The sequence below is a fragment of the Sipha flava genome, unplaced genomic scaffold (assembly GCF_003268045.1).
Source record: "Sipha flava isolate LNK unplaced genomic scaffold, YSA_version1 198_pilon_pilon, whole genome shotgun sequence".
Taxonomy (NCBI): Eukaryota; Metazoa; Arthropoda; class Insecta; order Hemiptera; family Aphididae; genus Sipha; species Sipha flava.
In genome coordinates, this window is record NW_020272778.1 from 213,312 (window position 1) to 231,942 (window position 18,631).

General features: G+C 26.9%; 1 protein-coding gene across 1 annotated transcript; it reads right to left on the reverse strand.

The window, feature by feature from the left end:
* Nucleotides 1–1,721: 1,721 nt before the first annotated feature.
* On the reverse strand, nt 1,722–15,541 carry LOC112681874 (the record flags this gene model as incomplete). The annotated part of the gene is given in 3 exon segments (XM_025552208.1): nt 1,722–1,997; nt 10,447–10,674; nt 15,195–15,541. Coding segments are annotated over 3 exon segments (450 nt in total). The 5' UTR covers nt 15,295–15,541.
* Nucleotides 15,542–18,631: the final 3,090 nt, after the last annotated feature.

An 18,631-nucleotide genomic window follows, 5' to 3' on the forward strand; every position in this document is an offset into this window, starting at 1 on the left:
AACTTATTAAGAAATTTGGTTCTACCGTTATATTAACCATCTTTGTATGTACTGAACCATCCAGCCTTCATCACTCAGTATCATTTTTTCACGAGCATAAGCTCATTGATTTCAAGTTTAAAAGATTAGTGTATCAAAATCATTCAATCGTTCCCTTATCTTACTCAACTTGGGAGCTTAATCCACTTTTTTTTTTTAATAAGTATTGATATACGAGTATAAATAAGATTATAATTAATTGTAAATGTTATTACACCACCACCTCCCGTCATACCATCCTAGCAATATTAAAATAGGTAATCCTTATTTGACGGCATTTATCGTCCGTGATCCAAAGAATTTGACGACGTAAAACCGGTCACCAAATTTGTCTACAACATCGCTTATCTGTATAATACTCCAAACTTAATGCTTTTAACAACAAATATTTGTTATAAAACGTAAAAATAATTGAACGGTTATTAAGACAGTATACCTATATATTACTCGTAGTTAAATTATGGTTAATATATTATAACAAATACACAATATTTGGAATATTTTAACTAAAATATTTAAAAAAAAATTAATCTATAATTTATTATATAAAAAAAAATATCGTATAAAAATTATTAAGTGTTCTACAAAATATTATTTGTATATAATATGATATAATTATTATTTAATCTATTAAAAACATTGACACATCTACATTTAAGATTTAGATCTTGGGATATGTTGGGAACTTAAGATTGATTAAAATTAGAATCAAGCTTATTTTCAAAGCCTCAAAAGGTACTAATATTCTATGTCAAAGTTACGCCAATAATATTACGATGATTATTAGTACTATACTAAAATAAAATATAACACATAAACAATAATTCGATAATATATGTAGTATAATGTATAACTAAATATTTAAATATTATTATAAGAAAATGTAGTTAAAGTATTATAAATTTTAATAAAAATTAAATTATTTCTTACGTATTATTATAATATTGTTAACCATTTGTTTATTCCTATTAAGTACATATAAGGGTAGCATTTCCTATACATATTATTATGTATTACTATTCTATACTAAATATATACATACTATTTCATTATTTTTACAATGAACATAATAAATCTTAAATAAACAGAAATAGATGTATGCAGCTTTTTCAATAAATTAAAGATTACTTACTTATTATTTTACCCAAATTAAATGATTCTTTTTTAATTTATAAACAACTTATAACCATTATTATTACTTAAAAATAGAGATTACAGTTCATTGTATTCTAAATTTGTTTTTAAATTATGTAAATATAATTCTTCTAAACACTTTTAAAATTCAATATCATATAACAATTGAATATATCTGAATACAGAATACATAAGTAAAAGTAAGTTAATTTAAGTCGTAATCGATAATTTATTTAATATACAATTTTAAAATTTAAAGTGTTGACTAAAAATAAATTTAATTAAATTTCAAAAACTAAAAAAAAATTAATATTGAATTGTATAAATTAAGATATAACCATAAAACAATCCATACTCTTACTTAAATGTTTTAAATAAATTTTAAAAATATTTATAATAATTCAACAATTTTAAATGTGCACTTCTATTAATAATTTGGATGGTATGTCAGTTATAAACTATACAAATAAACAATTACACCAATGAAATGTTCAAAAGTAAATTTTTATAAAAATAATAACAATAACTAAATACATAATCTAAACTTAGTTTTCAACATTTTTTTTTTTTCTTATTTTTATCTGTTTTACTACAAAAAACTTTTTTACGTTATTAGTTAAGCTAAAATTAAAATATTTATGTAAAATCATTATTTATTAAAGAATTCAAAATTTAACAATGCTTGTAGAAATAATATTTAGTTTACTTTTTATGTGCAAGGAACTGATTACAACAACAGGCAGTAATAAGGCGGTGTTCTCGGCAAGTGTTGGAATGAAGAAAACTACAATCTGCGAATTGGCATTCATTTGGTAAATCTGTATCTGTAAAAAATAATACAAAATTAATAATGCAATTAAATATCATAAATTGTATATACCTATAATTGTATTTAAAATAATTCCATTAAAGTATTACTGATATGAAAAAATCGAAGAAACATAAGATCTGTGTAATACATATAGTTGTAAAGTTTTTAATATAGCATTTAAGACTCTTTCTGTATTTCCTTTTACTGGTTAAAAATCATAAAATCGTTTATTTTTTTTTTTTAATGTTTGATTCAGCATAAAAAACCAATTAGGTATCATAAAGTTGAGAAATAATGTCTACCTGTATGTTATACATGAAACAAAGTAATTTAAGATTATCTAAAGAGGAATTAATTTTTAAAAATTACTTTAATGACTAAAAGATATTTATTTACTTTTTTTTAACATTGAAAACAAAACATAATTTATGGAAAATAATAAAATATTTCACAGTAAGATATAAGAGGAAACGTTTATAACAATAAAAATGCTAAATTAATACTAATTTCATTTTTGACAGTTATAAAGGACTAAAGTCACCTTGATTGTCTAATTTGGCATTGACACGTGTCGAAAGTGAAATTACGTAATTTTGTAACTAACCTAGTCAATGTACCAAAACTATTTATCTCTAGGCACTTTAACGGTTATTGAACTATAGTTTTTAATATATAATATCTTATGTAAATTTAAAACGTCTTATTTACATTACAATTGTCATTGATAATTTCATAAATTGTTTTATTATTGATTCTTCAATTAATTTATAGCTATAGTTTTTTTCTCTGAGTTTCTCTTTCTTTCGACATCATAAATGTGTGAATCAGCATTTTCGATATTAGAAATAACAAAAATTAAAAAAAGATATTAAGAGTAAATTACGCGTAAGTTTGTCAACCATTCACCCACAAAACGAAGACTTAACCAGGCACTGATCTTAATGAACTGATACTGTTTCTTATATTACTTTATTTGATCTGTTAAATTTCAAATAAGTCAATAAAAAATGTTTTTAAATAAAATATCAACATATAAATTTTTAATTTACAAAAGTTTGTAATTCTTAAATTTTAAAATACATTAATTGTTTCAAACGTATCGCCATTTTAATGTATCTAATGTGATAGTGTCGTAATACAAAAAAACATTGAGAACCACTTCTTTATATTATATGTAATTGTCTTAGTTTAATGAATTTCCTTTGTTATTGTTTTTATTATTTTATATATAAAGTAAAACAAAGTAAACCATATACAAATTTACTTTGGTTCTTTAATTTACAAATATATAGGAACTGTAATCCGGTATGGGTAGAAAATAACTTATTTTTATTAGTCCGTATCATAAGACTCCTATGCTCTACAGTTTTCGATCGTCGTTTTAAACACGTTCAGGACTATAGTTGGTCGTTATAATATTTAAAACCGGATTATTCCAATTCGTTAAGTAATACATTTTTTGAGTTCAAACCCCATACAGCTAAAGTAATAGCATACCAAAGTAGCCGTTAAGTTGACACGAAAACGTAATACCACATACGTATGTGAATATGTCGGTATGTGTACGTATTATAACTATTGATTGAAATTAAATTAAATAAATCGGCAAGTATTATCTAATAGCCGCGAATAAAGTTCGAACTGAATCGCATTGCTTCAGGTATTGTTCAGAGTAAATGTCTTAACGTGCCTACCACTATCGTACCAACAAATTCAACGAACACGTGCACACTCAGTTATGTAGCCAAAAATGTATCAAGGGATTTATTGAATAAATGCAACAGAATTTTCTATGATAGTAAAAATAATAATTACAATAAATATTACACTAATCTTATTTTCCTTGAATTTTTGGCAAATCAATTAATTATTTCATCTGTTGATAAATCTGTGTTCATCTAGTTTTCGCATAAACACACTCGAAAAATAAATCTACTTTCCATCACAATACTTCCTTTGCGAGAGAATATTTTCCCCGTTAATTGAATTATTTCTATTCTAAATTGATGCATTTGTGTGTCTAATGCGTATTCAAAGTTTATTAAAAAATTGTTGACTAAAAATGTAATCCCTCTGTTTGTTACTCATTTACTATTAATTTACCTCACGTGACCATTTAGTAGAAGAAAAATACTTATATACTTTTTTTTTAAAAAAAAAAAATGTAACATTATACTTGTTGATTTACTTTTGTTATCCATATTGAAAATGAAAACACAATAACAAGCAAAATATTCTTTACAGTAGACAGAGCAAGAATGTGTGATGATGGTATATATTAAATTTATTACGATTTTTCTGTAGATAGGTATATAGAATATTGTGTTTATTTGTTTTTCTCCCACTGTATCCTATAATTTGTGTATCTTCCAGTATAATATTTTACCAGATTTTATCGACATACATGCAGTGTAATGTAATAATATAAACACTGCGAAACAATATTGTTATTTTTAGTCTATTGCCTATTCTTAAAAATATTTTTCTTCGATTAACAAAAACGATAACATAGTACATCTTTAAATCGGTCTATTTTGACTGTGTATCGTATAATTATTATTATTATTATTACGTTTCAGAACTAAAATATGTAAATTTAAGTAGAATAAAAATTAAATAAAACGAATTTTAATACTACATAATGAACAAATGTACATATGAACTAATTTTTATTTTATCGAGAAGGGCGGTTAGAAACCTTATCCTTCAAATGACTACCACACTGTGCACAATACATATATTATATGTAATAAAATGACCTATTTATAGTCAAATTAGCACATTTTGTTTACATTAGACACAGAGACGATTTTCTCAATAATAAATGCTCCATATATACGCAAACTTGGAAGATGAAATCGAAACAATCAGCGTCAAAGTCTATAGTATAAAACCTCAACAATTCAAAAAATTATTAGTATGAGATATATTTGAAAAATATATCTAATTAATGTAAAAATAATACAGATACAAAAACTGGTAAGCATTCAGATACCTTTTGACACTATTTCACCGAAATTATAATTTGAATTTGGTTTTCGTCTTTCAAAAAAGTTAGCCTATTCGACAGGTTTACTACGTGTATAACATTAACTAGCATTTATACAATTTCAAATAGTTATTAAAAAGTATCATTAGCAAATAAATGTTTTTTTATTATATTATAATTTCAAACCAGGATATCAAAAGCATCTATTTCCATTATTCTAATATGGTATACCATAAAAAATATATTAATTATTACTACTATGGTACATCAAAATTTGGTTCATGTGATCAGTGCAACAACAACGATTAATTGTATATTTATCGCGTCAACTTAACTTATAGCCGAATGAGTATAGTTTTGATAAACTGTTTCTTTTTTTCGAAGATTATCGTCAATGGGTAGATAACATAACTACGAACAGCGTACAATTATACGAGGGTAAACGACTGTCGCACCTGATTTATTTGTCCCGTATATCGCATAAACTATGAACTAATCGTACAAGTGATTTTAAACAGAGTTATAAAAAAATATAATAAAAATGTGTCGGTGTAAGGCTTCTGCGATCGACACTTCTCTATCTTGCGCCACCACAGACAGATTAGCAAGTTCGAGTACTCGCGACGAAGAAAAATCACGTACGCTCAAATAACATGTCTGCGCGTGTAGTGCATGTGTGTAAATGTTATATAATAATATTATTATCTGTGAGACGATCGGCGGCTACGACGCATTTTTTTTTCTTCTTCTGCTGCATAGTTTTCAATCCAAAGATTGATTTCCGGAAATATTCCATACTTCGGTATTATGGCCCCTTTTTCTCCTTTTCTTAGTATGTATTGTAATTCAGATTTATAATTTGTTTTATGTGTCTAATATAATAGTAGCTTCTTTCTATACTCGTATAACCCATTGAAATAAAAGTCTTAACCCAGCCATGTGTATTCGTTTTACATCCTTTCAATGCTTTCCCGTTTATCAATCTTTGTTTCGAATTATTTTCTATAACATTTCTTCGTTAATGATCCGATTCCGGTGCAACTCATCTTCTACGTATTCTTCTGTAGCACCACTTCTTTATTATTATTATTATTATACTCTAGTACACGTTTCGCTATAATATCGTACGAAGCGCCAAACATAATCGTCCGGTGCAGTGTACAGGCGGAGGCGGAGGCGGAGGCGGCGGCGCACGTAACCTACCGGAATACCATTAGCGTTGTACAGTGTGCATTCGGTATACGCCCGGACCACCGTACGTGCATCGCAAGCGAGTTAGTGGTGGTTGCGGAACCGTAAGGTACATATAACTGAATGCACAAACGGTGCAAGAAAACGGGTTGTGCACCGCAGACTCGTATTGTGTATGCGTATATACGTATATTAAAGTATTATTCACCAAGAACAATACGGCTATAAAACTATACTGCTATATTTGGCAATGACGTTCCAAAGAATAAGCGGTGCATGGTACATCGATAACGGTTGTTCTTGAAACGTATACTTTTTTCATAACGAACACACCGAAAGATGAGGTACCTACATTTTTTATTTACCATGTGGTGTACGGCCGCAGATGAATTATATTTATGACTTACGTAAAAAGGTTTTCGACCTATATACATAATGTGACCACGTGTGTACCTATACACTGCCATATGTGTGTGAATATGTGATACACACACGCTGGCACATATATATATACACCGAAAGTACGTTGCATACAACCCATAACGTTATGCATTTCAGTATTTCATATATTTTACTGCAGTTGCTACGAAATTTTTTGTTAACGCGTTTTTACGACCGTGAATGGACCGAAGGCCTAAATCGATAATATATATTTGTAATCGAACCATAAGGTTTTCCCCTTTTCGTAATACTCATATTTAAAAACGACGATGTGAGAACTTATCATTGTCCTAGTATAGGTTTAGAAGCAATAATTAGTAGCGTATAGTATACTAATCTGTACGTACTACACAACTGCCACCAACATTTGTGCATTATTTTATAAACTTTGTCCGGTATGGTATTTTTCGATTGAGAAACGCGGGATTCGGAGTGTAAAAAGTATTTTGTACAATATTGTACAATATTACAATTGTAAAATACGGCGTTCTAAATGTATATGGCTAGGTACACGCGCGTCAGTTTATCGCGCGACGCGCGCTTAACATTTACGATCGTTGCACATGGACGTGCGAAAAGATAACCTGGCTGATAATAAAATGATATCATGAAAAGCGACTAACTGCGGTGAAACGCGCGTAACAGTATTTCACATTGCGGCGTCATGCGTGTCTACGTGCGGTAAAGAATCTTGGGTATTTATCGCGATCAACGCGCGTGTACGCGTGCAATGCGAACGATTTATAAGAAATATGTATATCTAAGTAAGCGCGGTTGTATAACGCGCGTGTACGCGCGTACTCCATGTGAACCCAGCCTATTAAAGAATAATAAATAAACGAACGGGTTCGTCGACGAAAACCGTTAAAACCGTCGAACGCATGACGAGAAGAGAAAAAAAAAGTCACGTTCGCAATGTAACATGCGTTGGTGACCGTGTGGACGGAGTTCTCGGTAAAAAAACAATAAACAGCGTTCCCAGTAATGGGAGCGAATATTAGAAATGATTAAACGGTCGTCGGTGAAGAGCGGTAACTCGCGGAGCTCTTATTTTAACGCAAGAAAATAATTATTCGCCCGGTCAATTGTTCCCGTTGGCGTTGGTGCTATAAATAATATTAATTGATGCTATACAATTATAAAACGCTAATAATATAACCGACCAAGTTGACATTTATATATATGCGTATGTATAACGTATACGCATACAATTTGTAAACGAATCAATGGGGACGGAGCTATGAGACGGCAGTAGTGACGGGGGTAGGGGAAACGAACGGGTTGTTATTTTTTTTATATTTTTTTTTTTTACGATTATTATTTTTTTTCCTGGTAAAAACCGACGTCCGTCTCCTCCACGAGAACGCCGCGCCGCCGTCGGTAACAGACACGTGCGTCGGCGACGACAACGACCGCGAACTCCGACGTCGGGACGCTCGAACCCTACGACGGTATTCCGGGCCGACACGTGTCCGCCAAGGGTGGGTGGCGCAGTGGCGGTGTTCTCGTAACCTTGACCCCGGCTCGCACCCAAAACTTCTGTTCGCCGCCGCCGACACCGACACCGCCGCGGGGCGACGACGCGGAAGGCGGCTGTGTACTGTCTGGTGCAACTTCGACGCGCGGTGCACGTATGCTACGGGTGTGCGCGCGTGCACGCACCCGAATAATATGTCCGTCGCGCGTCGTGCCTCACGGGTGTTGTTGTCGTCGTCGTCGTCGTCGTCGTCGACGTCGTCTGCGGTCGAGCGAACGCCTCAACTCCGTACGATACGTACGATAATGTTTGGTGGCGCGACGAGCTTATACTAACGTTGATACTATTATTATTATTATTGTTATTGTTGCGCGAGCACTCGAGTTCTATTGTACACGCACTCGAAAACCCGTGTGGAAAAAAAAAAAATTTTCGACCGAGACACGAAAACCCCGACGATAACATTTCAAGGTCGGACGAGATTACACACACCCACACGTATATATTATGTGTATACATAAACCATTGTAGGACTGCACCTTTCCATTTCTCATTTTCCTCTATCGTCGTTCCAATACATTTCGATTTTGCATCGTAATGAAATATCCCCAAGCGTTCAACGTTCGCTACTCTAAACCCACTGCGAAATAACTCCACTTTTTCGATTTCCTGTTGATTTTTCGATTTAATGTTTGTTGCACGGTCATTACCACGAGTTATTAACATGACAGTTTTGATAGAAATCTACAAAAAATTTGGTCATACATTTGTAATATATGCTTGATTTTATTTTAAATTTCAGAAAATACCATCAATTTTTCATGTACATTATTATTTGCGAAAACAAATATTATACTCTTCACTTACTGAACTGAATACTCAGTAAGAATTGAAAAAAGAAAAATGATTAAAGTTGATCACATATTTGTGCGTTTTGATATAACTATAATATCAAAATACTTTACTTTTAAAATAAATATTCCTTCTATACAATTTATTTTGAAAAATTGTATACATTTGAATATATTTGTCGTAAATATGTTACATTGTAGATTGATACTAAGATTAAGAAGATGAGTTTTTGAATACAGTAGAGTAATATTATTTAAACCTTACACAACGTTTTATAAACATACCTATACCAATAATATTTAACTTCACCTTTTTATAAGCATGTATTATGTAAATTCTAAATTTATATTAGTGTACCTACAGAAAATATATGTACGTATATAATTATGTTAAAATTATGAAATGTCTTTTTTCAAAATGTATCGATTCAGCAGTAGAATAACGGCATAATTAGTTTGTATTACTTACACTTCATAAAATATCTATTCTATATTTAGTGAGTTGACATTTAAGCAATCAATTAAAACGATCCATGTCCCTTGATAATATTTTTTATTAATAGATTTTTTAACCTTCCTGTATTATAAATAAATAGCTAACTTAAAACTTTAAAAAGTTTAGTTAAATAATTCAAATGATTTTTGAACTGTACATTGTACTATTTGTACTGAATGTTCTTATTTTAAAATCTAAGTAGATTTTATTTAATCTCGTAAAAATATGTGTAAAATATTAAATACAGATAAGGTTATTTTCTTTCGAAATGTATGTGTTTTAAATGCATTTTATCCGATGCAACATTAAACAATTAAATTTCTAATCTACTTAATATTATTATAAAATATATGTATTTATTCGTACATATATACTGTGATAAATTTGTATATCAAATACATAAGAAGGTATTTTATATAAAATATTAATTTGTAATATATTTATAAGAATTATCAAAACTATTTAAACCGATAAAAATTCTTAGTGATTAACTCTTTAACCTACCTAAACATATAGTTTTCAACAAGAAAAATTAATAATATAAATTAAAATAAATTTACTATGAGCAAATTATAAAAACATCATTACTTTATAAATTTATTTTCACCAATACCCAATAACTGTATTTTTGTTTCAAAACCAAAAAGGATTAATCAAATAATATTGTTCATAGATTTAAATACAGTATTAAATTAATAATATTATTTATTATATTACATATTGAGCATTTCAAACGACTTATTTTTAATATATTAAATGTTCAAATAAACTGTCACTGTGGTATTTTAAATGTCGACTACTAAAAATAAATTAACATAATTTCAAAACCTTGAAAAGATGTGATTAGACGGCAAACATAACGTTAAAATACCTATTAATTTAAAATTTTCACATGCCATTTGGCTGGAATTGAATATGTGTTCTAAACTTTCACTTGATTCTCACATAGAATGTATTTCATGAAAAGAGTAGGTATTTCATTAAAATCTTAATTTTTTTTTTTTTTTGTAAACTTACCTTGTGGATCTAAACAGCAGCATGCGTCATGTAGCAATTTATCAGAGCAGTAGCTGTACACACTAGAATCACAATATGGACAGCCATTAGGTCGTCTTTTCATGTTTAATCTTCCACTATCCGGTGCGTCATTTACTTCGTCGTTATTTTCCCCAACTTCTGGTACTTCCGGAACTTCTGCAGCTTCAACTGATTGAACTTCTTCTACTTTATTTACCGGTTTTTTAGCTATCAGTAACATACATGTTTTAATACATTCGATTAAAAATAGTAAAAAATATATTTAAAAATATTAAAACCATAATGTTAGTTTAACTTTTTTGTATACTTATTCTGCATTAATAACTCGAATACATTATTAAATTATAAATATCTTATTGATGAATATAATTTTAAAAGTTATTTTTAATATATTAATACTTAAATATAAATTAGGTATGCCTAACTAAATCTTGAAATGTTATTTAATAACTATTTCAATTTCGTCGAAACTTATTAAAAACATAAACTATAATTGAACAAGATAAGTAATCGTACACTGAATATCACAAAATAAGATAATTATATTTATTATTTACATAATTATTAGTAAAATAAACCATGTAAGTAGTTTATTTATCTCACTTAAATAATTAACTAGACATTTTTTTACCTCGAAAGTTGCAGCATTTACTCAATTAGATAATTTATACACATCGAAATATAAAAACATGATATAAAAATAAACTTAATTAAATTATTGAGGTATATCGCACTAGTTTTTTATTTGAAAACGTAACAGTAAACATTCTATCAAATCTCGATGGAATCCAAAAATAGGTACAAAGTTAGAAAATTATTCTCAACCCATCGAAAAGCACTTCTTTTCATTTTACGCAAGCCAAAAAACAATAATACTCTAAAGCTCAATGGATAATATTTAGCATATTCACATAATATCAAAAAGCTTGGAGTAATACTTGATAAAAAACTCATGTGGAATCCTCACATATTCTCCAAATTACATCAAAGACAATAACGTTTAAAAATATTATAACCACAAATAAATTGTCAAATTTCATTGAGCTAAAAGTGTTCACTACTTTTATTTAAACAAATTATACGTCATCTATTTTTATATGCTATCCCAGTCTAGGGTAAATGTGCTACAATTCTCATAAATAAAATACAAGTCATACAATTCAAAATTTTACGTATAAACTTAAAATCTTCATAAATGATGTTAAAAATGATGCACTGTATACAGAAATATTAAATATTCAAAATTCCAACAATTAAAAACTATATCAAGGACTTATTGGAAAACTTCTTCTATCATCTACACAAAGCAAACGGCTCACAACATTTCGGGCTAAATGCCCATTCAACATACACAAACTCCAACACGGTCGTCCCCACGACATTTTAAATTACCTAACTTTATTCATAATGGTAGAATAATTTATTTTGTAAATACTGCGTATTGTGTAATGTGAAAATTTGTTAAAATTTAATTAAATTACATTTTTTTTTTAAATTTATAAATTTAATATTGCCAATTTAAACCTAGTACCTTTATTAGTTGATCAATGATATATGATACACAAATGTTAAAAATTTAAATCTACATACCTAGTATAAATCATTTAATTTCAGGAAAACTTTAAAATAATAATAAAAAAATAGTTGTTTATTCAACCTCCATAGACATATTTAAAGTAAATTAAATATTTCTAATCTACAAAAATGTTTGTATAATTAATAATAAGAATTATATTATAAACATAATATAAATCATAATATAGCTATAATTGTTTAATTTATACAACCAAACAGAATATTATCATGCTCAAAATATGTATACAAAATTATTGCATGACTTTTATTGAATGTAATATAATTATAATTATAATCCAAGGGTGGTCAATTTGAGGCTCGCGCTTTATTTATACAATTAAAATTTACTTATCATAAATAAATAATAAAATATAATAATAAAAAATTCTTATAATAAAAAAAAGGTTTTTGATGTAGTGTATTTTCTAATAAAATATTGATATTTGTTATTTAAAAACTACTGCATTCACATATAATTTGATACATTTTGTTGAGGTCATATAAGAAATTAAAAAAAATCAACGTTAAAAGCAAAGTATTATGCCATTCAACATGTCCTTATTTCTGGTCATGTAATAAGTATATATGGTCATGTAAATAAGTCATAATAGTAATAGAACACAAATTGAAATACGATGTTATTCAATGTTAATTTATGAATTAATTACATTTATTTATAATATATTGTTATTATTAATATATCACTTAGTTCTTATAGTTATAAGAAATTAATAACTCATAATTAAATTTAACACAAACAACAAAGTGTTGAAGTTTAAATATTTAAATATAAATATTGTTACTTCTAAGTTCTAAATTAATCAATATCAAAATCATTTCCGTCGCTATTATAAATTGTATTTATTTCCTAAGTACAATACTTTGCCAATAACGTATACATGACTGTAAAATGAATTGTAAATTATGTAATGACTTATAATAATTTCCTTTTAGTGAATATTTATGTTACACGCACATATTCATATATAATACTATAATATTAATTAAAATAATGAAAAGTAATGAAAACCTATATAATTAAATACTTCTCTGTTAAAATAAGTATCATTGACACTACCATCTTCAAATTTACTTTTGATGTATTATATTACTTCAATCAAAATAATTAAATTATTGTATTCCTTTAATATATCACGTATTTATAAACATATGCATGAATGAATACTAAATTGTATAATACGTAGCGCCTTATAATATCTTGTTCCTTAAGTTATCATATGTCCTTTATATCTAATTTAAATATCAGACATTTATATTAATTATAAATAGTATTATAAGTCTGCAAGTCTTTAAAACTTATTTTTACATTATATATTAACAAGGTACCGTACCATAAAACCGATTGACCAAAATAATTTTAAGTGTATTAATAATTTACGTTAAACCTATGTCAATTGTTTTATTTATGATTTGACTTCTAAACAGTAACTTATTTTTAATTGGTGTTTTAGCACAAATATACTAAACAATATCCACCATATAATTTAATTCACGGTACATTATTTATACATTTAACTAAGATTTTATGTAATTATTCTTTAATTTATTTATCCGTCACGACCTGATTTCGTCTATTAAAAAAACTGTCACAATAAACTCACAGTTCACTAGTTGCAGCTTTCTTTTTATAAAAACGTTTATTAAAATATACTTCATATATCATAGGATAGTATTTTTATACATATATATTCGTATTTTACTTACATATATGTATATATATATATTTTTTTTTAGTACATTCATTTCAGATAGTATAACGTGCTCTGATAAGTATATCAAATGACATTCGATAAATAAGTGAATAACTATAAAGCAATCTATTAATCCTTTAATGTAGTTAATTTCTGTATATAATTCATCGTAGTTTACTCATACTGTTTCAAATATTTTTAATTTCAATAATACATGCATACTCTCATAATCAATTTTTAACAATGTTCCTACATAACTGATAATTTGTGATATATTTATTGTTTTAAGATTATATTATACATTTCAAGTATCGTGATATTATTTACATTTTAAAAATGTTTAAAGATTAGGAATATTTATTAATTTAATTCATTATTGATGAATATAAATATTAACTTAAATACCAATTGAAAATAAAAATGTATTATAATAATAATGTAACATGTTTAATGAAAGTACAATTATTATAATTCATAATTAATTTATTAAATTAGTTTAAGATAAGTTATGATTTAAATGTATTTAATGTATGTAATACAATTTTAAAATCTTATATTAAGGTCAAATAGGCTTTTTAGGCTTAGCTTAGTAAGTAGGTTTAAGAAAGCTTGCAGAATTTCGATTATTTAATTTATTCAAAATATGACCCTAAGAAATAACGATAAGATTAATCATTTCAAAATAATCGTGTGTTAAACTTTCACCTTGAAGCGTTTATTATTATAAATGTTTTAAACATAGTAAATCAAACAAATTTCTAAATAATTTAATGTTTATATTAATTTTAAAATAAAAAATATTTTTTGTTAAAATCATCTCTTCTTTCTGCTCAGTTTATTGTATTAGGAATATGTACTCGTATTGTACTATCTTTTTTACTAAAAAAATAAATAATAATAATATATTTCTAAAAAACAATTTGTATTCTGTAAGTTAACACATATACTTAAACATTTAAATAATATTTTAAGGTTTTCTATTAATATTATTGTAAACATTCACTAGTAGGTATATATTTCCAATTTATTTATTTTTTCAATATTATTAGTTGTTTTAAATATACTTCGTAATTTTTAATTTATAATATTATTTAAGAAGTTCGAATTATTTATTTTTATAATATGGTTAGATATAATTATGATAAATAATATATATTTGGTTCAATTCAATTTTCTTATATTATATTTCATTAATTTGATAAACTGTTAACATTTGATAATTATAAACTAACAAATATAATTTTTAATTGTTTCTTATTTTATTTAACAACAAACATAATGTATAAAATAATTTCAAAAATAATATAATAATAAGTGTATAGGTATTGTAAGGTAATAAATACACAATTACCCGTCATGGTGATCATTTTTCTTCGATGTAAATTATTCTTACTATAGATACTATGGTAGTTGATTAACAATATATTTATATATTCTTACTTTGATGTACTCCAGGAGACCTCGTGGATGTAAAACCAACACAGATATATACGATATTGACAACCAATAACAGTTTTATTAATTTTCTATTGTTTGCCATTTTTTGAAGTACGAATTTTAGTATATCTATTATTGATTATAAATATAGTTGTAGGTTACACTTATACAAAAATCGACCGACATTTGATTATGATTAGTAAATAAAGAAAAATTGTATCACTGTAAATGCATATGCAAATAGTTCTATATATGAATTATATGTAAGATTTAAAACGTTGTGATTGCGGTCAGTTAAACATTTAATCAACACACCACCATCACTTCAACGTTTGTGCATTAGTGGAAGTTACCGGTTTTCTTTCAGAGATCCTGCTTTTTCCCACCAAAATTATGCGGCTGATTTAATTAAGACGAAACACTTTCATTCCGTATAATTGGCAATGTTTCCGGAACTGATAGACGAGTGGGGCTTAAATGTTCCGGTTCAGCAGAATTTAGTGCATCATGTAACAAGTAGTAATAAAAAAAATTAAATTAAAAAAATTCAGTAAGGTAAAAAAAATGGCGGAAATGCGTAAAAACTAAACGTAACAATACACCGAAATTATTTCTTTAGCAGAAATTACATTTATTACCTATTATTTGAAAACGATTCAAAATCTAATACACCAACATGATGTTATAATAGTAGTTTTATATTATTCGAAAACAAATTTTTTTTGGATATATTCTTATTTCACACAGCTTTATTCAATATTACTTCGTAATGCATTTATATATAATACAATGATAGTAAAATGTAGAAATATTTCATCTAAAATATCACGTGGTTCAATTATTTTAAATTTGTTTTTATATCTGAGTAATTATTTATGTTTGGACATTTGGTGTAATATTCAAATTTAATCTAAAACCTTAAATAATAAATTCAATATTGACATCAATCCATCTAATTTTTTATTTTAACATTTTCTATAATTTCTCTTTAATTTTAAATGGTTGAATATGATTTAACTATAGATTTTTTTAAAGAAATTACTAAGAACCATAAATTGATTTCTTATGTAGCAGTTGTAGTTGATATAAATGTCGATGTAAAAAAATTATAGTAAAAGCATGACTTTAAAAATTACTTATAAATCATACGATAGTGTTATAGTAGGTGATAGTAGATTGTAATATTTGTTTCATACTTTATAGCTTAATGCTGAACAGTGACTATGGTGAATTTACTACCTTAATACATATATATGTTTTGTAATTAGTTTTTTTTCATGTAAAGAAAATACTTTCAGGCCCATGTTTGTTTTTAAAAATTTTATTAATAACCTAATTCATGTTTAATATTTACAATGGAAGCTTATAAAAATACAATAGAAAATTATTTTAAATAACTTTTACTATAAATTATAATGTACGGGGAAAAGGACAGAAACGTAGGAAATAAAAAAGAGATTTATCTATAATTTTATAATATAAATTTATCTTGGGAATTATGCGATCACTAATTTTCACTTAATCAATGTTTAACTATACGATAAAAGAGTAATGCAAACAAAATATATATATATATATATAGCACATATAACTGTAAATATATATGTAAATATTTTAGGCTTTTAGAGATTACATTATGATGGTTTTATTAAAAAGTCTTGATATCTTTACTCTCTAGTTTTTATTATAAACATCTATATTTTATATTTATATTTACTTACAATCATTAGGCCGTTTTAAGCTAAGGAATAAAGATGAACATTAACATAATCAGTTGCGTATATAGGTTTACATTTCGGAAGGGGCCGATTATGTATTTGATTTTTGGGTGGAAAGGAAGGAGGAAGCACACTATTACGAAAAAAATTACTTTAGCACTATAAGACTTTTCGACAGTTTTTACACCTACGGAAAAATAAGAAATTCAATTTTTTTAATGATTTATTATTTTTTAAAAGTATAAAAACTACATTGTAATAAACAAATTTTTTATTAGAGTCACTCAACATTCACCACATATTTTCTTAAAAGAATAAACATATTTTATAAATATAAAATTTTAAATTATCGCATAAGCAACATTCTCAGTGTCGCGAAAAATTTTCGGAAACCCCCAGCATTAAGACATATCCATGTTAAAAATAACAATCTTTAACAATGGTGTTTTTCATTTCGGAGGGGGCCCGGGCCCCCTCGCTCCCCCCCCATAAATACGCCACTGAACATAATATAGGTGTACCTATAAATTTATAATTTCTTTCATGGCTAAATTATCAATGGGTAGGTACATAACAATTGTTTGAAATTATTCATACTTATTTAGGTTGTAGGTAACTAACGACTTCAAAACTATATTTATAAAATTTAATACTAGTAACAATTACAGAATAAGTAATATTATAATGATAATATATTAGTAGGCTTAGGGACTTATAGCTCTAAAAAATACACAAATATGCATGCATTTAAAATTAATTAATTTATTTTTTTTATTTATTTATTTAAAATTTATGCTTCTAAAATCATTAAAATATGCATTATAATATGCATTTATATGCATTAAAAAAATAAAAAATAAAATGACCACATAGTTCACAAAATAAAACCTGTTCATCGGATGTAAATGTATCTTTAAACTCCAAAACAAAACTTTGTAGTCGGCTACTCGTAGACTGTTGTACTTTCGGCATTACACAATGTTATAAAATATAAATATAATTTTACGTATGATTCGACGTTGTGTGGTTGCGAGGACGCAAAAACAACGATGAATAATAACAATGCCGTAGCAACCAAACATTGCGCCCGGGGCAAAACTTCAAAATGCGCCCTTATGTATTTTCAATTTGAAAATATTACGCTTATTAGATATTATTTTCGATGATTGCTTTGATTATAATATGAAGGCTGTTAAAGATTTTGTAAACAAAATATACGACATTGAACATTGTAATTTTTAATATTAAACGCAAGATTTCTATTTTTGCGTTCTCTCATGAATTGCGCCCGGGGCGTAGATACCTCTCGCCACCCCCTAGCTACGACCCTGGATAATAATCAACTGAACTGGACACTAAACAAATAATCTATTATTTTATATCAACTATTATCTTTATCGACATCCGGTCGATATCTAACGAATTGAACGGTCGATACAGGCTTATAGAATTATTTATACTTACATGAAAATTATAACGAGATATGAGAGGTAGTTTGCAGATAGCATATTACTGGAAGTATTAAGTCCTCTTAATATATTTTTTTTCGACAGGTTGAAATATGTATCTATAGTTTTTAATTTTAAATTTGAAAAATTTGTCAAAATATGCAAAATAAGCATAAAAATTTTAAAATATGCATTTTCCTGCAAAATCTATCAAAAATGCAAAAATATGCACATTCAAATTTTAGATCTGATATCGTGGCACCGAGATACGAAT